Source organism: Myxine glutinosa, chromosome 4 (assembly GCF_964187855.1).
Source record: "Myxine glutinosa chromosome 4, kmMyxGlut1.1, whole genome shotgun sequence".
Lineage (NCBI taxonomy): Eukaryota > Metazoa > Chordata > Myxini > Myxiniformes > Myxinidae > Myxine > Myxine glutinosa.
Genome location: NC_136264.1, coordinates 12,379,916 through 12,407,595, shown reverse-complemented (window position 1 = coordinate 12,407,595; position 27,680 = coordinate 12,379,916). Strand labels below are relative to the sequence as shown.

At 33.6% G+C, this 27,680-nt stretch overlaps 1 protein-coding gene across 1 annotated transcript in view; it reads right to left on the bottom strand.

Moving 5' to 3' along the window:
• LOC137425796 (transcription factor 7-like 2) overlaps positions 1 to 26,499 on the bottom strand; it is a gene marked incomplete at its 5' end in the record, with an annotated part of 109,202 nt that extends 82,703 nt beyond the window's left edge. Inside the window, 2 exons of the mRNA XM_078775180.1 lie at positions 6,062 to 6,143; positions 26,453 to 26,499. Coding sequence (XP_078631306.1) covers positions 6,062 to 6,143; positions 26,453 to 26,499 — 129 coding nt within the window. The remainder of the gene's footprint in view (positions 1 to 6,061; positions 6,144 to 26,452) is intronic.
• Between the last annotated feature and the right edge of the window lie 1,181 nt (positions 26,500 to 27,680).

The window sequence follows — 27,680 nt, the reverse complement described above, 5'->3', positions numbered from 1 at the left end:
TCGCGCTGTATTAGCGGGGGTAATACTCATGGTTGGGACGGCCTTCCGATTGCTTCCGTCCCGACTATAGGTATGTTACAATCCCGCAAAGTCAGCGGTGGTGTACATCTGCCGCTGTACCTGTGCGCACGTGTCTACGAGAGGCTGTAGGGATCTCCAAGAAATGCAGGTTTTTCATTGGCTGTCGGAGGGTATTTCCGCGTACGTCATAGCCGATGACGTAGTGGAATTGTTCGCGCTTCTAACCTCGTTTTCGAATTTACACGAGACCTCTTCAATTTCTGTCATACGATCGACTCGAAAGTTTGGCTTGTGTTCAACACTTTTCAATTCAGAGATTTAACGAGTTCTATGAGAATGAGGTCCTGATTGCTTTTGAGGTGTTTGACCCCAGCAACAAGCCAAAGGGCAAGGACACCCTTGCTGCCTATGGCAATGCCAAAGTCACTTACCTTAGCAATCACTTTCCGCAAATCATTGAAAGAAATGGTTGTGATCCAAGTCAAATACAAAGAGAATGGCTGTCCTTGAAGCTTGACATCAGCAGAAATCATGGAGAGGAGTCCAATTTTCTAGGTCTATGGAAGACCATTCTGACAGAAAAGGGCCACAAATACCCTAATATACTTCATCTGGTGCAGATCTGCCTTGTGTGCCCAGTGACCACATCACATGTAGAGAGGCAGTTCTCAGCAGTGAAGCGTATTCTTGGGGATTGGAGGCTAAAACTGGGGTTGGGTATGCAGGAACACCTTCTGCGCATCAGCACAGAAGGGCCCGACCCCGACGACTTTGATCCTACACGTAGCGTTGCCAGGTGGCATTCTATGAGTGCATTTGGACGTAGGCCTGATACTACACCCCTCTCCCCCAAGGGTGATTGAATTGTAATCATGTATACCTGACTCAAGACTGAGTCAGTATTGAGTAAAGATGATGTCTGATGATGATGATGAAAAAAGTTCAACACTGTCAAACAAAAGTTAAACTTTGTTACATGGACATGATGACAATGCAGTTCTGACTGAGTTGAGTTGAGTTTTGAGAGAAATCAAATCTGAAACTGTTATTGAGATTCAAATTCTAAAAATACATTATTAAAAAGTTTAAGTTGATTTACTTGTTCTGTCAAACAAAGGTTAAACTTTGTTACATGGCCATGATGACAATGCAGTTCTGAGTTGAGTTGAGTTTTCTGAAACTGTTTATATTCTAAAAATACATTATTAAAAAGTTTAAGTTGATTTACTTGTTCTGTCAGTAACATTTCCCTGCCTGTTTAAGTTACCGACACACTTTGCCTTTGTGCCCACAAGAAGAATTCTAGATTGCCTTGGTGCCCCCCAAACCCAAAAGAAAATGCCTTGGTGCCCCCCAAACCCAAAAGAAAATGCCTTGGTGCCCCAAAAAAATTGAAGTCATCAAAGGCAAACATTGCTGTGCAATGTTCAGCTACAGAGATGACTACAGAGTAATTCGACCCCTGGAGAGATCATTGATGAAGACCAGAAAAAGCACAGGACCCAGAACATTGCTTTGGAGAACTCCAGCCTGAACAGAAGGGGAGATGAGAGAAATCCATTCAGGGTCACATGTTGACTACGACCAGAGAGGAAGACCGCAAGCCATGCGTGGAGATTTCCATGGATACCATAGGAGGAGAGTTTGGTGAGGAGAGCGGGGTGCCAGACCGTATCGAAGGCACGTGATATTGCAACGGAGACAGCTCTGATTTCCTGTTTGGCATTGAGGACCTCCATCCATTGTTGCGACAGCAGAAGCAGCATGTCCAGAGTAGAGTGACCTGGTCTGAAACCAAATTGATGATCAGAGATCAAGCCATTGGAGAAGAGGAAGGATTTGATTTATACTGTATTATTATTATTTATATCATTATTTATATCATTGTTATTATTATTACACACCAGGAATGATATCACAGAAAATAATTCTGAGACAAACGTGGCTGTATTTTTTTAGTTTTTCATCTTTTAAAAGCACAATGCTGCATTGACATCATTTGAGAATCGAATAATGGTGCCGCGATTAGAAATGCAATAATTAGATATCGAAATTCAAAATCTACACTCTTCGGTACCTTAGGCCTGTATGTCGATAAACTAAAACAAGACTACTTGTGGTTTTATTGTAATCTTTGAACAAAAATACAATGAAGGTGGTAATTTAAGAATAAGGAGTGATGGTTTATGAACAAATCCAATGGGAAATCAAGGTGGTCTTTCAATTACCAAATGAGTAATTAGGTTCAAATTATTGACAAACTGCAATTCTCAATGGAGATTTCAGTTTCATATGAGCAGTTGTGTTCCTTAGTTTTGTCTTCAGCAGATTAAATGCAGAAAATGTCATTTCACGCAAATAGGTTGAAGCAAGTATTGATAGCAAACTGGCGCCAGGTCTGTGCACATCATGAGGATGTGAAAAGATTTTCTGCCATAATTCTATTGACTCATCCCTCCTACCAAAACAAGAATAGCTTTCTTGAGGATCGATCAGTTCCATCTCAAAAGTGGCATGATCAACCTCCAAAACTGACAGCAAATCCAACGGCCCAGAAAGATCTAACTGGAATGGATCTCTCAGGAAATCAAAATCCACTTTCATATTTCCAAAATTGCTGAATCTGATGGCAAGTCTTTGTTTTAACTCACAAAGAAAACTCACGCACAGGTCATCGATTTTAAAAAGCATAATTTATTAATTTGTTGATCAGAAAGCAAGATGAAATGAGTGAAGCCAGCACCCCTCATATTCTGGCAGAGTCTACAAGATGATTCTGTTCTTGCCATGCAGGTTCAGATCATTCAAATGCCATGTCAGATAATCCAGGAAGGAAAAGCCCACACGGTCATGTTTGATTTTTCTTTTTCCAATTTCTCCAGCACATCCTTCTTTCCTTTTTCTGTCAAAAGTCACAAATTAGTTGCAGCAAATCAACAATTTGCTGTAAAACTGCACCTCGACTCAGCCGTCTGACATTGTTGAAATAAAGAACATCAGAATCGTTTTTGCTTTGATTCCTTCTAGCAGAGCATAGAACTAAAGATGATTAAAGGGCCTGAAATGAATCAGATTGACAAATTCACCACTTGTGAAAGGACTTCTTTCAACGCATCAGTACGTTTTAACGTTTTTAAAGAAGTGCTGGATTCGGTTGACATTTCTGTGAGCTCTCCAAAAATTCAGAAAAAAATAAAAAAGAAAACTGCTGGTACTCCTAATCTTTGCATCCTTGGAGAACAAATCAAAAATATTTCCAAAGAACAATTAACTTGACAAAAACATACAAACAGTCAAGCTTCAAACTATGCAGGCTCATAGAGCCCCACAAAATTAGAAAAAGAACATTCAGAGCCCCAGAAAATTCTGATCATCTGAAATAGAAAGATGGTATTTTAGGAACTGGCCCTAAATGTGACATGACACTGACGTCATGCACATAAATTATGTCGACACATCACCTCCAAAAATAGGATGGCGTCCGTGTGGCACTCAGGTATTTGCAGACCGAGCGAGATTTATGTCTTAATGTCACAAATAAATGAAAGCAGAGCCGTCGATCCAGATTTAACCCTTTGGATCGGGATCTCTGCTTTCATTTATTTGTGACAATAAAGGCATAAATCTCAGACTGAAAAGATCTGAGTGCCACTTGGATGCCATTCTCGCATAAGGCACTATACCTCCACCACCCCTTTCATCTGCACTATCAAGGTCGCCCCTTTTAGGTTACAAATCTCTAGCTGCTTCCTCTATTCTGATGATGTAATTAACATTGAGTACTTAAAGGGAAACTCAAACGCCCAGACCACCTCAATGCTAATCTATCCCTTCTACCCTAGAAAATAGATATGATGCCTTTTTCCAATTTCTGATTTATAAAGAAGATCATTTTGCAATTACAAGACGAAATCTTCTTCTTCAAGATTATCCATGACATGACATAGTAAAAGCGACCGCCACTTCCGTATTGTATATGGGGTAACATTAAGGAACGATTTAACTCAAACGGCGAATAATTTTCAAATTTCTACAAATATGCCGGGTCGATGCGTCCTTCGTGGTTGTATTAGTACAAACTGAGACGGCATCATGCTTCACCAATGGCTGAAAGATCCGAGGTTGCCAGAAATTGAATGAGGTTTGTCCGAAATATCAGAGTGTGGATCGTGGCTACAAGATGCTCGGTTTTGTGGTCCAAAGATTTTACAGAGCACTGTTATGAAACAACAGAGATGACTAGATCTTGTGGTTATCTGCCACGATTGAGAAAGGATGCCATCCCCATGATTAAGCAGAAGAAACAGCCGTCGCTCAAAACTGTTACGCAATCTCTGCCAAGCTTCCAGCATATGGACACAGGTGATTTGAATGGTGAATCGAACACCTGCGTTGGCTTGCCGGCGACCGATCTCATCTTGCTAGGTGTGCTGGCTAACATCGCCGCCACCTTGCCATACGCATCTGAAGAGCTCAAAAACCCGAGCTAACAACACCCACGACCATCCCACACGAACATGTGGACAAACTTAATCTTTAAATAGATTTTCATTCGGAAAGAGACGAGGTGTAATGTAATGCTGTTCCTGTTCCATGTGTGTGCTTGGTTTTGTGAAATACTATAAATACTCTTGCGACTTGAGCAGGATTGTGCGAGATTTCACGAAAGTACGCCACAGCAGGCCTGATGAATACAGCAGTTATCTTTCACCACCCCAAACCCATCCAGTTATCTTACACCACCATACAGCAGTTATCTTACACCACCCCAAACCCATCCCCTCCACTACCCCTCCACAATCCCCCATAAACAATCACCCACACAATACCCACCACCATCCCACACCCTCCTCCCTCACCATCCCACAATCCCCCCATCAACGGTGTGCCTGGGTGGTGTCCGTGTAATTGCGCCGTGTCCATGTGCCTGTGCAGTGTCCGTGTGCCTGAGCGGTGTCCGTGTGCCTGAGCGGTGTCCGTGCTGTATTTCTTCTGAAGTAATATAACTGATTTATCAATGAATACAAAATCCCTGATAAACTGTCAATTAAACGGAAAAAAAACCTACCAATCTGTAGTGAACATGCGACCGGCATTTTCATTTGCACTACCAACACCGCCTCTTCACGAACACCATCTTTGTCTGAATTGCTCGCATGAGGCTTGAAACTATACGGCTCTACAATTCCCCCGAAAGCGTGTCCATCACAAATTTTGTCTCCAATAGGTTCTTCAAAATCCCACTGATCAGTTTCAACATGCTAAGAACCTTCAGAGTTTCTAATGACGGTGGAATCAATATCAGAATCTGAGGTCAACAGGCACAGTTCTCTATGTAAAGCCACCATTTGGATCAAGATGAGATCATTAGGTGACGTCACAAGCAAAATCGAACCAGAGCTATTTCGACACTTTCTGATTGGCAAAATTTTTCCCAAAACAACTACCCTTCAAATTAGACCGTGATTAATGATTTTCAATGGTTTTCAGAAGAAAAAAAATTGCTCCTGTTTGGGTTCCCCTGCAATATGTATATGGTGACGACAGAGAACCACTTATTGAGTGGTTCCACAGATCATAATAGACTCTGGGCACCCATTACATTACCTCCACAAGTATGTGAGAATAAAATATAATAAAATCCGACAATAGTGCATAGCACAAGATATAGCACAACTGATTTGTAAGGGAGGCAGTTTGGCGACCCTAACAGCACTGTTTACCCCGAGGGGCTGAAGACAGTTACTACTTTGTGCGCCAAGAAGAACTTTATCCCCATGCATTAGCTTGTCTCTTGCATTAGAATAAACTACACAGCAAACATTACATTGCATTAAGTGGTAACCTGTCCCACATCATATACATCTTTTCTCTTGTCCATCTGTGATGATGCTTGCTTAGTTATGAGTTTGCATTAGTCTTGCACCATACAGTCTGAAAGTTTATGTGTCTACTTGAGTTTTGACAATGGCCTCTTATGGCCAGGTATAGTTTTGCCTTTTGGGTTGAGCGATGTGTTAACGTTCTGTAGAGATCTCACCTTCGGATAATGGTCGTGTTTCTGATTCCATGTGGATTGCGCATGTAACCAAGATGGTTGGGTCTCAGAAGAACACACCAACCTGAGGAACGAGGTTAATTACTGAGCTTCCAGGCGTGTGACTTGTTTGCAGAAAGATTTAGACATAATAGAGCAAAGCCTCACAGAGATTAGTGTAGGTCTGCAAACATGACTGAAATATCGTAAAGCTTCATGTCCTATGAGGGCTGATAAATGTTTGAAGAATTGGGCACTATACCATCTGGATGATTGAGACAGGTGCACACATTGAATGGATAAGAGTAACATATATATATATATATATATATACACAATGGATGGATAATAGGGTAATAAATACACACATTTGATGGATAATAGTGTAATAAATACACACATATTGCATGGATAATAGGGTAATATATATATATACACAATGGATGGATAATAGGGTAATAAATACACACATATTGCATGGATAATAGGGTAATATATATATATACACAATGGATGGATAATAGGGTAATAAATACACACATTTGATGGATAATAGTGTAATAAATACACACATATTGCATGGATAATAGGGTAATATATATATATATATACTTTGGATGGATAATAGGGTACTCTACATACATTGGATGGATAATAGGGTACTATAGACACACATTGGATGGATAATAGGGTTAATATATACACACAATATTGGATGGATAATAGGGTACTATACCCACACATTGGATGGATAATAGGGTACTATACACACACATTGGATGGATAATAGGGTTAATATATACACACAATATTGGATGGATAATAGGGTAATATATACACACAATATTGGATGGATAATAGGGTAATATATACACACAATATTGGATGGATAATAGGGTAATATAGACACACAATATTGGATGGATAATAGGGTAATATATACACACAATATTGGATGGATAATAGGGTAATATATACAGATATTGGATGGATAATAGGGTAATATATACAGATATTGGATGGACAATCGGGTAATATGCACACATTGGACGGATAATAGGGTAATATATACACATTATTGGATGGATAAATGGGTAATATATACACACATTTGATGGACAATCGGGTAATATATACAGATATTGGATGGATAGTAGGGTAATATATACAGATATTGGATGGACAATCGGGTAATATGCACACATTGGACGGATAATAGGGTAATATATACACATTATTGGATGGATAAATGGGTAACATATACACATTATAATGTATATTACCCTGTACACATTATAATGTATATTACCCAATAATTATTGGATGGATAATAGGGTAATATACACACACATTGGATGGATAATAGGGTTAATATATATACACAATATTGGATGGATAATAGGGTAATATATACACACAATATTGGATGGATAATAGGGTAATATATACACGCAATATTGGATGGATAATAGGGTAATATATACAGATATTGGATGGATAATAGGGTAATATATACACATTATTGGATGGATAAATGGGTAACATATACACATTATTGGATGGATAATAGGGTAATATATACACACAATATTGGATGGATAATAGGGTAATATATACATATTATTGGATGGATAAATGGGTAATATATACACATTATTGGATGGATTAATGGGTAATATATACACACAATATTGGATGGATAATAGGGTAATATATACACACAATATTGGATGGATTAATGGGTAATATATACACACAATATTGGATGGATAATAGGGTAATATATACACACAATATTGGATGGATAATAGGGTAATATATACACATTATTGGATGGATTAATGGGTAATATATACACACAATATTGGATGGATAATAGGGTAATATATACACACAATATTGGATGGATAATAGGGTAATATATACACATTATTGGATGGATAATAGGGTAATATATACAGATATTGGATGGATAATAGGGTAATATATACACATTATTGGATGGATTAATGGGTAATATATACACACAATATTGGATGGATAATAGGGTAATATATACACATTATTGGATGGATAAATGGGTAATATATACACACATTTGATGGACAATAGGGTAATATATGCACACAATATTGGACGGATAATAGGGCAATATATACAGACATTGGATGGATAACAGGGTAATATATACGTATACAGACATTATTGGAATTATGGCGACCCGACAGGATGGTGTAGAGGTAGCGCACTTACCTTTGAGCTGTCTAATCTGCGTTTGATTCCCAATCCAAATATAAACTGCCGGATAGGTGCTTCGCAGGCCGGGTGTTGCCTCAGAAATTGCGCCGTCCCTCAGAAGGATGTTAAGCCGAGTGTCCCATTTATTAGCATTAGTCGGTGGACGATAAAGGTCCCACAGATTATTTTGCGAAGAGGAGACGAGTTACCACTGGCATCCTAACAAATTACAAACTTCGAACCAAATCAGTTCCAGTTGAATGTCAGGCCCAGCCATCAGGTATGTGGAAGACTTGGGGCTAACGACCTAACCTCACACGGTTGACCCCACAATGTATGATTAATTGGGATCATTAATGAAGTGGCATATTTGGTGAACACAGACCTCGAGGAATACACCATCATAAAGAAAACATCTTAAAGTGTATTGGTTTCATGATATTTTCCTTTGTGGAACTATTATAATCAATCATTACATAATTCTGACCAAGTGGATTGAGTAAATATTGATGATCATATCCCATCTAGCCCATGAGGTGGGCTGTAGTTTAGAGATATCTGTAAGGAGTGCATATCAAATCCCATTATCCTGGAACGCATTTGTATTAATATGATTATTTTAAATGAAACCAAAATCGTAAAAATTATTCTCCGCATGCACTGTATATATAGCCTACTATTGCATATTGCACAGGATTACAATGACATCTCTTAAACGAGATTTGATATCCATAATTCAGGAAAACACAAAACCCCGCAAGCACCAAACACCTTAATAAGCCTTCACCTAAAATTCTCTTCTAGATTGAAAGCAATCGGTGCAGAGCGCCGTTTACGCAGTGATGTAACCTTCATTGCGCAATAGATTGCGGATATTACCACAGACGGTTATCGATTTTATCAGCGAAATTGTCTTCCTTTCGATTCAACGAGCCTTGACTTGCACAGATAGGTTAGCTCGACGGTCAGATACGAGATTGAGATAGTAATGGAGAAGCAACGGATCACGGTAAGAGGTGCCGACTGAGCTCGTGTCATTAAAAGTCGACCCAAAAAAACGGGTATATTGAGGATATGCTGCGTATATACCTGGTGCGTTCAAATGTATTCCTAAACGAGATACTTACAGTCGCCTGAGAAATGCAAACGTTTATATATATATATATATATATTGTACCTGACCTGTCTTTCTTGTTTTGAATGTTAATTTAAAAATATATATATATTAGAAGACACACCAGCATGCAGTTTGTAAAATCTTGTAGCCCAATTCCAAAAGATTTTGATATGTCACTAGATATTCACATGTGCACCATTGGTGGGTATCAGAATGTCCGATGTTCGACTTAAGTCCACGTTCGCCGCAACATGGCCACAGTCAAACATTTTTCGCACATTTCTCGGGGTTTTATTTATTTATTTATTTTGGCTTTTTTTTGTTTTGTATACAAGATCGAGGCTCGTGAAAGAGCTAAAACTCGTTACTTGATACACTGGAGACACCTGAAATAAAATAGTGGAAATACTAATTATTTGAGTTGGATAAAAAGATGGTGCGAACTCAATACTTGCTTGTCCATTAGTTGTTTAAAAATTTTTTACATCCAGAATAGGAAACAAAATTTAGGAACCTACCCTGTATATTTGTACATATTTATATATATAATCTGATGGAAATGTTCGATTTAAGTCCAGTCCATGATTTAAGTCCTATAATTTTGTAGGTTCCTGCATACAGGGTAAGTTCCTAAATATATATATATATATATATATATATATATATATATATATATATATGTATATATATACAGACTTGGCATTTAATATGGAATATTTTTTTTTTTCTTGACTTGGGTTTACTTTCTTCACTCAGTATATCAATCTGGTGAGTTTCTTTTACACTTTGGTGATTTATTTGTTAAAAGAACCATGTCACTGATTGTCTGTCACAGCAAGAAGTCAACAACAGGATTATATCACAGGTGGCATGGCAAAATGTACGGACAGGTGCATTTGATGATTGGCTTCACAGTCGGGTATACAAGGATTGTTGCGTTCTGTATTAGTGGAAAACAACTGCTGCACGTCTCCAAAAGTTATTGCCGCTTCCTCTGGAGATGGTCCGTCAACTCGACAATGCTGTTTGTCATGGAGTGGTGGCTTTACGAAATTACGGCATGAAACAGCGTGCTATTGCTCGGCAGTATGGCATCACTCAAGGTCAGGTGTCAACGATCCTGAAGCGAAATGCTCAGAGGGGTGTCCCTACTCCAATACCGAGGCCAGGACGTCCCCGCAGAACCACAAGGAGGGATGATCGCCAGCTGCACCGGTTAGTCCGCAATGGCCGTACCAAGTCAGCTAATCGGCTTAGGGCTGAGTGGCAGCAACTGACAAAAGTGCCTGAATCCAGAAGGCTAGTCAACCAACGACTGGTTCAAGCAGGCTATCATGCCAGGCGTCCCCTGAGAAAGCCACGCCTGACCAGACAACACCGCCAGCGCCGATTGCAGTGGGCCAGAGAGCACCGCCAACGGCAGCCAGGACACTGGAATCACGTGATCTTCAGTGACGAGTCTAGATTTCTGGTCTATCGTCAAGATGGCCGCGTCCGAGTGCGCAGACAAGTGCATGAAGCCTACAACAAAGATTGTATAGTGCCAAGAGTCCAAGCTGGAGGTGGTGGGGTGACCGTTTGGGCTGCTTTTCATGCAGGGGGAAAAACTGACCTGGTTGTTCTGAATTGAAACTTGAACCAGTTCAAGTACAGGGCCATTCTGGAAGAAACATTGCTTCCATTTGCCCGTGCAGCCTTTCGAGGAAACTTTGGCTTCCAAGATGACAATGCACGGCCTCATCGTGCTCGCATGATCCAACACTTTCTTGCTGACCGTGGTGTAGAGCATATGGAGTGGCCTGCCATGTCCCCGGATATGAATCCGATAGAGAACTTGTGGGCAGCATTAACGCGTCAAATCGACCACTTGGACCAGCAGCCGACCTCTGTGCGTGAATTGCAGCAGGCTATTGTCACTGCACGGCAAGCGATTCCTGTCCAAACCTTGGCAAATCTCGTGAACAGCGAGCAACGTGTACGTGCTCTGCTGAATGCTCGTGGGGGTTACACGAAGTACTGAACTGTAATTTTACTGTCCGTAATCCCAGTCGTAATTTAACTTTTGTTTTTGTGAAAAAAAATTTGGCTGATGTGCAAAATAAAGAGATACTTCTGGAAAACGTACAGAAGTTTAACACAGTACTGTCCATGAATTGAGTTCGATGTCAGTTTACATCACTTTCAAGGATCAATTTATTTGTTTCGAAATGTCAAATGTGGTTTTTGTTTCTTTTAAAGGTCACATTAACAAAATCTAGAATAATTTCAAAATAATTCCAATGAACTTTTGGTTCTAAGACATCTTGAAAAGTAAGTTCACCCCCACAAAAAAATATTCCATATTAAATGCCAAGTCTGTATATATATATATATATATATAAATAATTTTTTTGCTATATTTATACACACTTTTACATATTTATATATATTTATATATTACATATTTATATATATTATATGTATATTACGTTTTATATATATTAAATGAATATACTGTATATATAAACATTTATATACATATATTATATACATATATGTGATTTTGTTGCCGATAAGATTTTTGCAGACGTCCCTTCGAGGTTTGTACAAAATACAATCTCATTGATCATATTTTACTCCTGAATTGTGATTAGCAGTAAATCAGAAATATTCATTCTAATTTGAGGCAAAAGTTATGTTGCTATAATCTTGTATGTATTATATTGCTAGAATTTTGTAATGATCATATTGCTATAATCTTGTATTTATTAAATTGCTATGACCTCATATTTACGATATTGCTATAACCTTGTATTCATTAGATTGCTATCATCTTGTATTTATTATATTGCTTTAACCTTGTATTTATTGTATTGATATATTCTTGTATTTATTATATTGCTATAATCTTGTATTTATTAAATTGCTATGACCTCGTATTTACGATATTGCTATAACCTTGTATTCATTAGATTGCTGTAATCTTGTATTTATTATATTGCTTTAATCTTGTATTTATTGTATTGATATATTCTTGTATTTATTATATTGCTGTAATCTTGTATTTATGACATTGCTATAATCTTGTATTTATTATATTGCTATAATCTTGTATTTATTATATTGCTATAATCTTGTATGTACTCTACTGTATTGCTATGATCTTGTATTTACGATATTGCTATCATTTTGTATTTATTATATTGCTATAATTTTGCATTTGTATATAACTATTATCTTGTATTTATTATATCGCTTGAAATATTGTATTTATTATATTGCTATAATCTTGTATTTATGATATTGCTATAATCTTGTATGTACTCTACTGTATTGCTATGATCTTGTATTTACGATATTGCTATCATTTTGTATTTATTATATTGCTATAATTTTGCATTTGTATATAACTATAATCTTGTATTTATTATATCACTTGAAATATTGTATTTATTATATTGCTATAATCTTGTATTTATTATATTGCTATAATTTTGTATGTACTCTACTGTATTGCTATGATCTTGTATTTACGATATTGCTATCATTTTGTATTTATTATATTGCTATAATTTTGCATTTGTATATAACTATCATCTTGTATTTATTATATTGCTTGAAATATTGTATTTATTATATTGCTATAATCTTGTATTTATGATATTGCTATAATCTTGTATTTATTATATTGCTATAATCTTGTATTTATTATATTGCTATAATCTTGTATTTATTATGTTGCTATAATCTTGTATTTATTATATTGCTATAATTTTGTATTTATTATATTGCTATAATTTTGTATTTATTATATTGCTATAATCTTGCATTTATTATATTACTTAAAATCTTGCATTTACTCTATTGCCATCATGTTCTATTTATTATATTGCATATAATTTTGTGTCTGTTATATTGCTTAAAATCTTGTATTTATTATATTGCTGTAATCTTGTATTTATTATATTGCTCTAATCTTGTATTTATTATATTGCATATAATCTTGTATTTATTATATTGCTATATTCTTGTATTTATTATATTGCTATAATCTTGTATTTATTAAATTGCTATGGCCTCGTATTTATGATATTGCTACAACCTTGTATTCATTAGATTGCTATAATCTTGTATTTATTATATTGCTTTAATCTTGTATTTATTGTATTGATATATTCTTGTATTTATTATATTGCTGTCATCTTGTATTTATGACATTGCTATAATCTTGTATTTATTATATTGCTATAATTTTGTATTTATTAAATTGCTATGACCTCGTATTTATGATATTACTATAACGTTGTATTCATTAGATTGCTATAATCTTGTATTTATTATATTGCTTTAACCTTGTATTTATTGTATTGATATATTCTTGTATTTATTATATAGCTGTAATCTTGTATTTATGACATTGCTATAATCTTGTATTTATTATATTGCTATAATCTTGTATTTACGATATTGCAATCATTTTGTATTTATTATATTGCTATAATTTTGCATTTGTATATAACTATAATCTTGTATTTATTATATCACTTATAATCTTGTATTTATTGTATTGCTTGAAATATTGTATTTATTATATTGCTATAATCTTGTATTTATGATATTGCTATAATCTTGTATTTATTATATTGCTATAATCTTGTATTTATTATATTGCTATAATCTTGTATTTATTATATTGCTATAATCCTGTATTTATTATATTGCTATAATCTTGTATTTATTATGTTGCTATAATCTTGTATTTATTATATTGCTATAATTTTGTATTTATTATATTGGTTTAATCTTGTATTTATTATATTGCTATAATCTTGCATTTATTATATTACTTAAAATCTTGCATTTACTATATTGCTATCATGTTCTATTTATTATATTGCATATAATTTTGTATCTGTTATATTGCTTAAAATCTTGTATTTATTATATTGCTGTAATCTTGTATTTATTATATTGCTATAATCTTGTATTTATTATATTGCATATAATCTTGTATTTATTATATTGCTGTAATCTTGTATTTATTATATTGCTGTAATCTTGTATTTATTATATTGCTATAATTTTGTATTTATTATATTGCCATAATCTTGTACATATTATATTGGTTTAAACTTGTATTTATTATATTGCGATAATCTTGTACTTATTATTTTGCCATAATTATGTATTTATTATATTGCTATAATCTTGTATTTATTATATTGCTATAATCTTGTATTTGTTCGCCTGGTGTTGGCTTAGCGGTTAGGGTGCTGGCTTGGGATCCTAGGATCCTGGGTTCGAATCCCAGTCGATAGCTAAATTAACACCAGGGGGGTTGACTCAGCCTGTCATCCTTCCGATGTCGGCAAATTGAGTACCAGCTTGCTGGGATGAATGATCCCGGTGTGTACCCCGGTTTAGAATAGGTACACCGTATCCCTGCGCATCGTAAGAGGCGACCAAGTGTTGGCGTCAGGAAGGGCATCTGGCCATAAAAACATTGCCTCAAACAGGGAACCATGATTGTCATGGGGCCCGCAAGGCTAACCCCCGCTCTAGCGGGGAAAATGGCCTTAAAACGATCATTCATTCATTCATTCAATCTTGTATTTATTATATTGCTATAATCTTGTATTTATTATATTGCTTTAATCTTGTATTTATTATATTGCGATAATCTTGTATTTATTACATTGCTATAATTTTGTATTTATTATATTGCTATAATCTTGTATTTATTATATTGCTATAATTTTGTATTTATTATATTGCTATAATCTTGTATTTATTATAATGCTTTAATTTTGTATTTATTATATTGCTATAATCTCGTATTTATTATATTGTTTTAATTTAGCATTTATTATATTGCTATAATCTTGTACTTATTATATTGCTTATAATCTTGTATTTATTATATTGCTATATTCTTGTATTTATTATATTGCTATAATCTTGTATTTATTAAATTGCTATGACCTCGTATTTACGATATTGCTATGACCTTGTATTCATGAGATTGCTATAATCTTGTATTTATTATATTGCTTCAACCTTGTATTTATTGTATTGATATATTCTTGTATTTATTATATTGGTTTAATCTTGTATTTATGACATTGCTATAATCTTGTATTTATTATATTGCTATAATTTTGTAATCATCATATTGCTATAATCTTGCATTTACTAATTTGCTATAATCTTGTATTTATTATATTGCTATAATCTTGTATTTATTATATTGCTATAATCTTGTATTTACTATACTGTATTGCTATAATCTTGTATTTATGATATTGCTATCATTTTGTATTTATTATATTGCTATGATTTTGCATTTTTATATAACTATAATCTTGTATTTATTATATCGCTTATAATCTTGTATTTATTATATTGCTATAATCTTGTATTTATGATATTGCTATAATCTTGTATTTATTATATTGCTATAATCTTGTATTTATTATATTGCTATAATCTTGTATTTATTATATTGCTATAATATTGTATTTATGATATTGCTATAATTTTGTATTTATTATATTGCTATAATTTTGTATTTATTATATTGCTATAATCTTGCATTTATTATATTGCTTAAAATCTTGTATTTATTATATTGCTATAATCTTGTATTTATTATATTGCTATACTCCTGTATTTATTATATTATATAATGTATGTATGTATCGGAAGGATGACAGGCTGAGTAAACCCCCCTGGCGTTTATTCAGCAATCGACCGGGATTCGAACCCAGGATCCTAGGATCCTAAGCCGGCACCCTAGCCGCTAGCCCAACACCAGGGTTCCTAAATCTAAATTTAAATATTCTAAAATTAAAAATTAAATTTAAATAAAAAATGGCCTCTAAAGGTGGTAAGTACTCCTGTATTTATTATATTGCTATAATTTTGTATTTATTATATTGCTATAATTTTGTATTTATTATATTGCTATAATCTTGTATTTATTATGTTGCTTTAATCTCGTATTTATTACATTGCTGTAATTTTGTATTTATTATATTGCTATAATTTAGTATTTATTATATTGCTTTAATCTTGTATTTATTATATTGCTTTAATCTTGTATTTATTATATTGCGATAATCTTGGACTTATTATATTGCTTATAATCTTGTATTTATTATATTGCTATAATCTTGTATTTATTATATTGCTTATAATCTTGTATTTATTATATTGCTTATAATCTTGTATTTATTATATTGCTATAATCTTGTATTTATTATATTGCTTATAATCTTGTATTTATTATATTGCTGTAATCTTGTATTTATTATATTGCTATCATTTTGTATTTATTATATTGCTTTAATCTTGTATTTATTATATTGCTATAATCTTGTATTTATTATATTGCTATCATCTTGTATTTATTATATTGCTATAATCTTGTATTTATTATATTGCTATAATCTTGTATTTGTTATATTGCTATAATTTAGTATTTATTATATTGCTTTAATCTTGTATTTATTATATTGCTTTAATCTTGTATTTATTATATTGCTTTAATCTTGTACTTATTATATTGCTTATAATCTTGTATTTATTATATTGCTCTAATCTTGTATTTATTACATTGATGTAATCTTGTATTTGTTATATTGCTGTAATCTTGTATTTATTATATTGCTATAATTTTGCAATGATCATATTGCTATAATCTTGTATTTATTATAATGCCATAATCTTGTATTTATTATATTGCCATAATCTTGTATTTACTATATTGGTAGAATGTTGTATTTATTATATTGCTATAATCTTGTATTTATTCTATTGCTCTAACCTTGTATTTACAATATTGCTATAACCTTGTATTTATTTTATTGCTATAATCTTGGATTTATGATATTCCTGTAATCTTGTATTCATTGGATTGCTATAATCTTATATTTATTATATTGCTATAATTTTGTATTTATTATATTGCATATAATCTTGTATTTATTTTATTGCTATAATTTTGTATTTATTACATTGCTATAATCTTGTATTTACTATATTGCTACAATCTTGTACATGTATAATCTTGTTATCTGCTTAACAGAAACTTTCCTCCTTCATGATGTCTCTGATTCCTTGGTATCTCTCCCAGGTTACTCCCTCCTCCGGTATGATAGACCTGGGCCTCGTCCTGGAGGTGGGGTTGCTATGTTTATTTAAAAAAACTCTCTTCCTCACTCGCCCTGCACTGCCCTCTCTCCACCTCACCCCCAGGAATACCTCTGGCTACGGCTTCCCTTTCGCTCCCATCTTTTGTTCATATGTGTGTTGTACCGTCCACCAAACAGTGATGACTCCATCTACATCTCGCTGTCTGATAATATGGACCAACTTCTATCTACCCATCCCAACTCTCTCTTCCTTATATGTGGTGACTTCAATTGTCACAATGCCAGTTGGCTGGGTGTGGGCACCTCTCTCACCAGCCATGGCTCCTCAGCAAAGGACTTCTGCGACTCACTGGGACTGACACAATCTGTCAATTTCCCGACCCGGATCTCAGTCAACGGAGCATCTTCTCTTCTGGACTTGGTTATGACTAATTTCCCTGAAAATGCCTGCTGCTCTTCTTCTGCTCCAATCGGCTCATCTGATCATGTGCTTGTTAAAGTGGACATCTCTCTGACCATTCTCAGAGAACCTCCTCAGCGTCGACGAGTCTGGCATTTCACTCAGGCCAACTGGCACGGTCTTCAAGCAGCCATCAATCATCTGGACTGGTCTCCCATTTCCACCGCCTCTGACATCAACTCATCCTGGGAATTCTTCCAAAATAAATTGCTCTCTCTCATGCACAGATTTATCCCATCTCGTCTTTAGTTGTCATACCCTTCCTCCCGTCCATGGTACACGGAATGTTGTGGTGAGGCTGTTGCCCAGAAACAACTTGCCTTCGTCTCCTGGAACGCAAATCCAACGGAAGGAAATCTCATTTTCTTTCACAAAGCCCGAAACAAGTGTGTGTCCACCCTCAGGAGAGCCAGGAAACAACATCTCTCTGTTCTCAAGACCGAACTCTCTTATCTGTCTCCCTCTTCCAAATCCTGGTGGCGTCTGGTCAAATCTATTTCTGGTGTTTGTTCCCCCTCCATCCCCTCCCTCACCTCAAACGGCTGCACACCTGACTCCGCACGTGAAAAAGCTGAATGCCTCAACTCTGTGTTTGCCTCTAAATCTTGTGTCCCAAACCCATCCCTCTCTGTACACACCGTACCCAGTCGTACCCAGCTGCTCCTGGACTCTGTGTCCTCTCCTCCTGACAAGGTGGAAAAGTTTCTGTCAAACCTCGACTCTGATTCTGCAACTGGACCTGACGGCATCAGCCCACGGGTCCTAAATCCTGTTCTTCCGCTCTTTCACTCCCTCTCTCTGTTCTCTTCACCCTCTCTTTTGCTCAAGGTCATCTGCCATCTGCTTGGAAATCAGCCAACATCACCGCTTTGCAAAAAAAGGTGCAAAAACAGATCCTAGCAAATACAGACCAATCAGCCTTCTCCCAATTATCAGCAAAGTCATGGAATCCATCATTGCTTCGGATATGAAATCTTTCCTCTTCTCCAATGGCTTGATCTCTGATCATCAATTTGGTTTCAGACCTGGTCACTCTACTCTGGACATGCTGCTTCTGCTTTCTCAACAATGGATGGAGGTCCTCAATGCCAAACAGGAAATTAGAGCTGTCTCCCTTGACATATCACGTGCATTCGATACGGTCTGGCACCCCGCCATGCTCACCAAACACTCCTCCTTTGGTATCCATGGAAATCTCCACGCATGGCTGGCGGACCTCCTCTCTAGTCGTAGTCAACGTGTGGCCCTGAATGGGTTTCTCTCATCTCCTCTTCCTGTTCAGGCTGGAGTTCCCCAAGGCAATGTTCTGAGCCCTGTGCTTTTTCTGGCCTTCATCAATGATCTCTCTGACTCTTGAAAATCCTCTCTATCTCTTTGCTGATGACTCTACTCTCTGTCGCTCCATTCCTCATCCCTCAGATCGGCAGTCTGCAGCATCCTCACTCTCTGCAGACCTGGATAAAATCACAGACTGGGCAAACAAGTGGAACATGTCTTTCAATCCTGACAAATCTCACTCTTAAGATGTTTCTCCGAAAAGACCGACGGGACAACCCTCCTATCCACTTTCTGAATAATCCTCTCCAAGAAGTTCTGTCACTGAAGCTTTTGGGTCTCACTATCTGCCATGATCTTTCCTGGGAAAACCACATTTCAAATCTGGCCTCCAAAGCCAGTCGCCGACTGGGCATCCTCCGTCGTGCGAAGTCCTTCCTTGGCACACCTGAGCTCCTCACCACATACAAGGCTTTCATCTGCAGCTCAATGGAATACTGCTCTACCCTCTGGGCTGGTGTTCCTGCCTCACACCTAGCTCGTCCTCACGCTGTTGAAACCAAAGCGTTCAGAATCATTGGAATCTCCCGTGATGAAGCTAACTCCAAGGGCCTCTCACTCACCGCAGGCAGGTTGGTGTTCTTTCCGTCTTCTACCGACTCCTCTCCGGCCTTGCCCCCCCCAGCTCACTCTTGGCTCTGTCCCCCAAATATTCCTACAGGTCGCACAAGATCTGCCTGCAACCCTCTTATGGTTAAACTGCCAAAATCAAGACTCTCTGCTCACCTTCACTCCTTCATTCCTCTTTTCTCCCGCCTCTGGAACAAACTCCCTCACTCTCTTCAATCCCACTCCTCCCTCCAGGTCTTTAAAACAGCTGTTCACCACCATCTCTTATCTTCCCCTATCCAAAACCTTGATCTTTTCTACCCCTGCTAATTTCACCCCAAATCCACTTTTTTGAAATACCAACTTCTTTCCTGGAATTCCATGGTGTCCTTGTGTTTTATACTTCTCCCACCCTCCCCCCCCCCCCCCTTCCCACTCCTCCTCCCCCCAAGCACTCTCCCTCCCACACATCTGCCGATGTTCCTGCTCTCAAATGTTGTGTTTGTGTGCTTCCCCCCTTCTCTCCCCATCCTTGTCTACCGCTCCCTCTTTTTATATATTTTGTTTGTCTGTTTGATTTGTTTGTGTGATAAATGTTAGCTCTTTCATGAGCCTCGATTCTGTATCCAAAAAAAAAAAATCAAAACAAAAAAAATCTTGTATTTGCGATATTGCTATCATTTTGTATTTATTATATTGCTATAATTCTGCATTTTTATAAAACTATAATCTTGTATTTATTATATCGCTTATAATCTTCTATTTATTATATTGCTTGAAATCTTGTTTTTATTATATTGCTATAATCTTGTATTTATTATATTGCTATAATCTTGTATTTATTATATTGCTATAATATTGTATTTATTATATTGCTATAATCTTGTATTTATTTAATTGCTTATAATCTTGTATTTATTACATTGCTATAATCTTGTATTTATTATATTGCTATAATCTTGTATTTATTATATTGCGATAATCTTGTATTTATTATATTGCTATAATCTTGTATTTATTATATTGCTATAATCTTGTATTTATTATATTGCTATAATTTTGTATTTATTATATTGCTTTAATCTTGTATTTATTATATTGCTATAATCTTGTATTTATTATATTGCTATAATCTTGTACTTATTATATTGCTTATAATCTTGTATTTATTATATTGCTATAATCTTGTATTTATTATATTGCTTATAATCTTGTATTTATTATATTGCTTATAATCTTGTATTTATTATATTGCTATAATCTTGTATTTATTATATTGCTTATAATCTTGTATTTATTATATTGCTATAATCTTGTATTTATTATATTGCTATCATTTTGTATTTATTATATTGCTTTAATCTTGTATTTATTATATTGCTATAATCTTGTATTTATTATATTGCTATCATCTTGTATTTATTATATTGCTATAATCTTGTATTTATTATATTGCTATAATCTTGTATTTGTTATATTGCTATAATTTTGTATTTATTATATTGCTATAATCTTGCATTTATTATATTGCTTTAATCTTGTATTTATTGCATTGCTATAGTTTTGTATTTATTATATTGCTATAATTTTGTATTTATTATATTGCTATCATGTTGTATTTATTATGTTGCTTCAATCTTGTATTTATTACAATGCTGTAATTTTGTATTTATTATATTGCTATAATTTAGTATTTATTATATTGCTTTAATCTTGTATTTATTATATTGCTTTAATCTTGTATTTATTATATTGCGATAATCTTGGACTTATTATATTGCTTATAATCTTGTATTTATTATATTGCTATAATCTTGTATTTATTATATTGCTTATAATCTTGTATTTATTATATTGCTGTAATCTTGTATTTATTATATTGCTATCATTTTGTATTTATTATATTGCTTTAATCTTGTATTTATTATATTGCTATAATCTTGTATTTATTATATTGCTTTCATCTTGTATTTATTATATTGCTATAATCTTGTATTTATTATATTGCGATAATCTTGTATTTGTTATATTGCTATAATTTTGTATTTATTATATTGCTATAATCATGCATTTATTATATTGCTTTAATCTTGTATTTATTGCATTGCTATAATTTTGTATTTATTATATTGCTATAATTTTGTATTTATTATATTGCTATAATCTTGTATTTATTATGTTGCTTTAATCTTGTATTTATTACATTGCTGTAATTTTGTATTTATTATATTGCTATAATTTAGTATTTATTATATTGCTTTAATCTTGTATTTATTATATTGCTTTAATCTTGTATTTATTACATTGCGATTATCTTGTACTTATTATATTGCTTATAATCTTGTATTTATTATATTGCTATAATCTTGTATTTATTATATTGCTTATAATCTTGTATTTATTATATTGCTTATAATCTTGTATTTATTATATTGCTATAATCTTGTATTTATTATATTGCTTATAATCTTGTATTTATTATATTGCTATCATTTTGTATTTATTATATTGCTATAATCTTGTATTTATTATATTGCTTATAATCTTGTATTTATTATATTGCTATAATCTTGTATTTATTATATTGCTATCATTTTGTATTTATTATATTGCTTTAATCTTGTATTTATTATATTGCTATAATCTTGTATTTATTATATTGCTTATAATGTTGTATTTATTATATTGCTATAATCTTGTGTTTATTATATTGCTATCATTTTGTATTTATTATATTGATTTAATCTTGTATTTATTATATTGCTATAATCTTGTATTTATTATATTGCTATCATCTTGTATTTATTATATTGCTATAATTTTGTATTTATTATATTGCTATAATCTTGCATTTATTATATTGCTTTAATCTTGTATTTATTGCATTGCTATAATTTTGTATTTATTATATTGCTATAATTTTGTATTTATTATATTGCTATAATCTTGTATTTATTATGTTGCTTTAATTTTGTATTTATTACATTGCTGTAATTTTGTATTTATTATATTGCTTTAATCTTGTATTTATTATATTGCGATAATCTTGTACTTATTTATATTGCTTATAATATTGTATTTATTATATTGATAAATAATCTTGTATTTATTATATTGCATATAATCTTGTATTTATTATATTGCTTATAATCTTGTAGTTATTATATTGCTATAATCTTGTATTTATTATATTGCTTATAATCTTGTATTTATTATATTGCTATAATCTTGTATTTATTATTTTGCTATCATTTTATATTTATTATATTGCTTTAATCTTGTATTTATTATATTGCTATAATTTTGTATTTATTATATTGCTATAATTTTGTATTTATTATATTGGTTTAATCTTGTATTTATTATATTGCTTTAATCTTGTATTTATTATATTGCTTTAATCTTGTATTTATTATATTGCTTATAATCTTGTATTTATTATATTGCTATAATTTTGTATTTATTATATTGCTATAATTTTGTATTTATTATATTGGTTTAATCTTGTATTTATTATATTGCTTTAATCTTGTATTTATTATATTGCTATAATCTTGTATTTATTATATTGCTTATAATCTTGTATTTATTATATTGCTATAATCTTGTATTTATTATATTGCTTATAATCTTGTATTTATTATATTGCTTATAATCTTGTATTTATTATATTGCTATCATTTTGTATTTATTATATTGCTATAATCTTGTATTTATTATATTGCTTATAATCTTGTATTTATTATATTGCTATAATCTTGTATTTATTATATTGCTATCATTTTGTATTTATTATATTGCTTTAATCTTGTATTTATTATATTGCTATAATCTTGTATTTATTATATTGCTTATAATGTTGTATTTATTATATTGCTATAATCTTGTATTTATTATATTGCTATCATTTTGTATTTATTATATTGATTTAATCTTGTATTTATTATATTGCTATAATCTTGTATTTATTATATTGCTATCATCTTGTATTTATTATATTGCTATAATTTTGTATTTATTATATTGCTATAATCTTGCATTTATTATATTGCTTTAATCTTGTATTTATTGCATTGCTATAATTTTGTATTTATTATATTGCTATAATTTTGTATTTATTATATTGCTATAATCTTGTATTTATTATGTTGCTTTAATCTTGTATTTATTACATTGCTGTAATTTTGTATTTATTATATTGCTTTAATCTTGTATTTATTATATTGCGATAATCTTGTACTTATTTATATTGCTTATAATATTGTATTTATTATATTGATAAATAATCTTGTATTTATTATATTGCATATAATCTTGTATTTATTATATTGCTTATAATCTTGTAGTTATTATATTGCTATAATCTTGTATTTATTATATTGCTTATAATCTTGTATTTATTATATTGCTATAATCTTGTATTTATTATATTGCTATCATTTTATATTTATTATATTGCTTTAATCTTGTATTTATTATATTGCTATAATTTTGTATTTATTATATTGCTATAATTTTGTATTTATTATATTGGTTTAATCTTGTATTTATTATATTGCTTTAATCTTGTATTTATTATATTGCTTTAATCTTGTATTTATTATATTGCTTATAATCTTGTATTTATTATATTGCTATAATTTTGTATTTATTATATTGCTATAATTTTGTATTTATTATATTGGTTTAATCTTGTATTTATTATATTGCTTTAATCTTGTATTTATTATATTGCTATAATCTTGTATTTATTATGTTGCAAGCAATCTCCGAAGCACAACGATGACCATACCATCTCAAACCAAAAACGTATACGTTTTCGACAAGGTCGGTTGTAAATAACTCATAAAAATCGTATTGAAATGATGATTGTGTATTACCGTGTAATATGTAATTTGAAATCAAGCGGTTTGGAAACAAGTGAGTATGAATTAGCGTTGCCGCAGATTGATATATATATAATTATATTAACCCGCATCTCGGTTTAACATGTTTTTTTTGTGGAAAAAAAATGCAAAGTGTTTATATTATGCTCTCAGATAATTTCAAAATGTAGCCTACAAATGAAATACAATAATTTCATGGTAATTGTACGTTTATGATAAATAACACTAAATTCCTTTATGAACAAGAAGCAAATGCAGATATGCGCACACCACAACTGCACTGCGGGAATCACGTTGCAAATGCTCCCCGCGTGCATCATAACTTCAAATTAAAACCGCGCATCGTTTGACAGATTGGGTGAACTAATTATCTGTTTTCATGAGAAGTGTCGCAAAGTTGTAATATTAATTTTTTTCCTTTATTTTTTCTCGACATGGTTATATGTCCCAACGGGACAGTTCCAGACAGGTGTGCTACCTGTGCACCATCCTGACGGACCACATACCACTGTAATATTATTTTTCCCTTCCAAAGTCCTTAATTTTTTTGCAATGCAAAAATAATTGTTGAGAAGCGTCGTGGAATGGCGTGTGGCCTCTATCTGGTTCATTTCGCCTCTCTCTGATGCCCACGTTTGTGTGGCGGGCAGTAAGCGACACGTACAGGTGCGGTGTTGCCAAACCGCTCAGTTGGGGGGGCAGTTGGGGGTGCAGAGAGGTGGGGGAGGCGGGGGGGGGGTTGTATACGCTGCGACGAAACGGGATTTTGACCACAATTTACGGACCAATGTTGAATGCAACCTTAATACTCGTCCTCTGAACGTTGAGGCTTTCCGATGACAGAGGCATTGCGTGCGGATGTTATTACATATGTTGATATATAAGTGTGGTTGCACTGTGTCGGCTCGTTTTGAGCCGAATGGTAAAGACGTTCATGCCAACAAAGAAAGCGACAAATTTGAGTCGAGTTAATATTATGCAGAAGATATCGCTCCAAAGCGGCATTATCCCCGCTTCTCTCTTGCGAGCTCATTAAGCATGTGTGCAGGTTCCCGGGAGCTTTGTTTATGTCCTTCCTTATTACAGCAGGACCGAGGAAAACTGTGTGTGCGTGTGTGTGTGCGTGTGTGTGTGCGTGCGTGTTTATGTGTGTGCGCGTGTGTTTGTGTTTATGCGTGTGGTTTCGATCATACATGCTCTCCACTATACCACCGCTGTTATTATGCTGCCTTAATGTCCCCAAGTAATCCTACCTTATTGTGGGATCACCAGGGAATCTCACGTACTCTTCGCAGAGGACACCGAGGAAATCTGAACATTTAACAGCAAACGTTATCAGATAAGATACCCGGATTAATGTCAATGTGAGGAAAGGCACACTTTGTGACATAACATCCTGTGCAAAATACCAAACCGACAGTATATAACCATGTCGAGAATGAAAACCCAACGGGACAGTTCCAGACAAGTGTGCTACCTCTGCACCATCCTGACGGACCACATAGCAGTGTGTGTTTGCGTGTGTATATAGGTTTATGTGTGTACGTATATGTATACACACATATATATATATATACGTATATATATATATATATATATATGAAAGAGAAGTAATGTGAAAATATGTATACAATCTAACAATGTAATAAAGTAATAGAGTGAATATAGTAATTGCACCTTGCGTTGCAAAACAGCTGAACGTCTCCGCAGGCGATCCGTGCAGTGCGGGGGTAGGAGGGGGGAGTGTGTGAGGGGAGGGTGAATAAGTGAATTAGATCAAAAACACCTCGAGGTTTTATTATCAACGTTCGAACTGCTGTCATCGAGCATTTATACAAAGATATATCTAAACAGCACACAGAAGCATCAACGAACCGAAAGCGTCCCGCCTACGTTAAACGAGGCCAAAGTAGTAAAACGCTCATCTGCCCTGCTCTAGGCAGCTTCTTTGCCAAGATGAAAAGAATCCAATAAAACTTCTACATTTCCTGTATTTCTTTTAGTATACAGCATGTCCTGCACTCTGTCCGCCTTGGGATCTGTAAAACATTGTGTGGGAATGCACCGATTTTAGGCAACCCTGTTTGCTTCTTGCGTTCACATATGAAGGAAGACGTAAATAATATTAATAGGGTATCTCACTTATCTCACTTAACATACACATGTACCAGGTATTTTAAACACTAACTATATATATATATATACACACACATTATATCTAAACTCTATACTACATATATATCTGTGCAGTGTCTGTGTTGTCTTGTCTTGTCACTGAACTACTCCCTCAAGCTTTTGTGAAATCGTACCAAACTTCTGGTATGCACCTATCTCTCCCGTGTGTCTGTCCTAATAGTATTTTTTGGAAAATGTTTGAGAAAAAAAAAAAAAATTTTCAACTTAAATCTTCAACTTCAATTGTTTATAAAATGTAATATCACGTATATTACAAATACATTTGTGCAAAATAATTGTTTGTATTATGATTGGTGTAAACCATGACAAAACAGCAACTCAGCTACAGTCATCTATCTATTTAGCTGCATATGTGGGCAGTGTCTGTGTTGTCACTAAACTACTTCCTCAAACTTTTGTTTCTGTGGTTGTGAAGTGTTTTTAATAACGTTGTTGGTGAGTTGTTTTGAATCACGTGGTGCTGAGGTGTTTTGAATTATGTGGTGCTGAGGTGTTTTGAATTATGTTGTGGTGAGGTCTTTTGAATTATGTGATGGTGAGGTGTTTTGAATTATGTGGTGGTGAGGTGTTTTGAATTATGTGGTCGTGAGGTGTTTTAAATTAGGTGGGGGTGAGGTGTTTTAAATTAGGTATGGGTGAGGTGTTTTAAATTACGTGGAGTTGAGGCGTTTTGAATTACGTAGTGGTGTGTTTTAAGTTACTTGGCGGT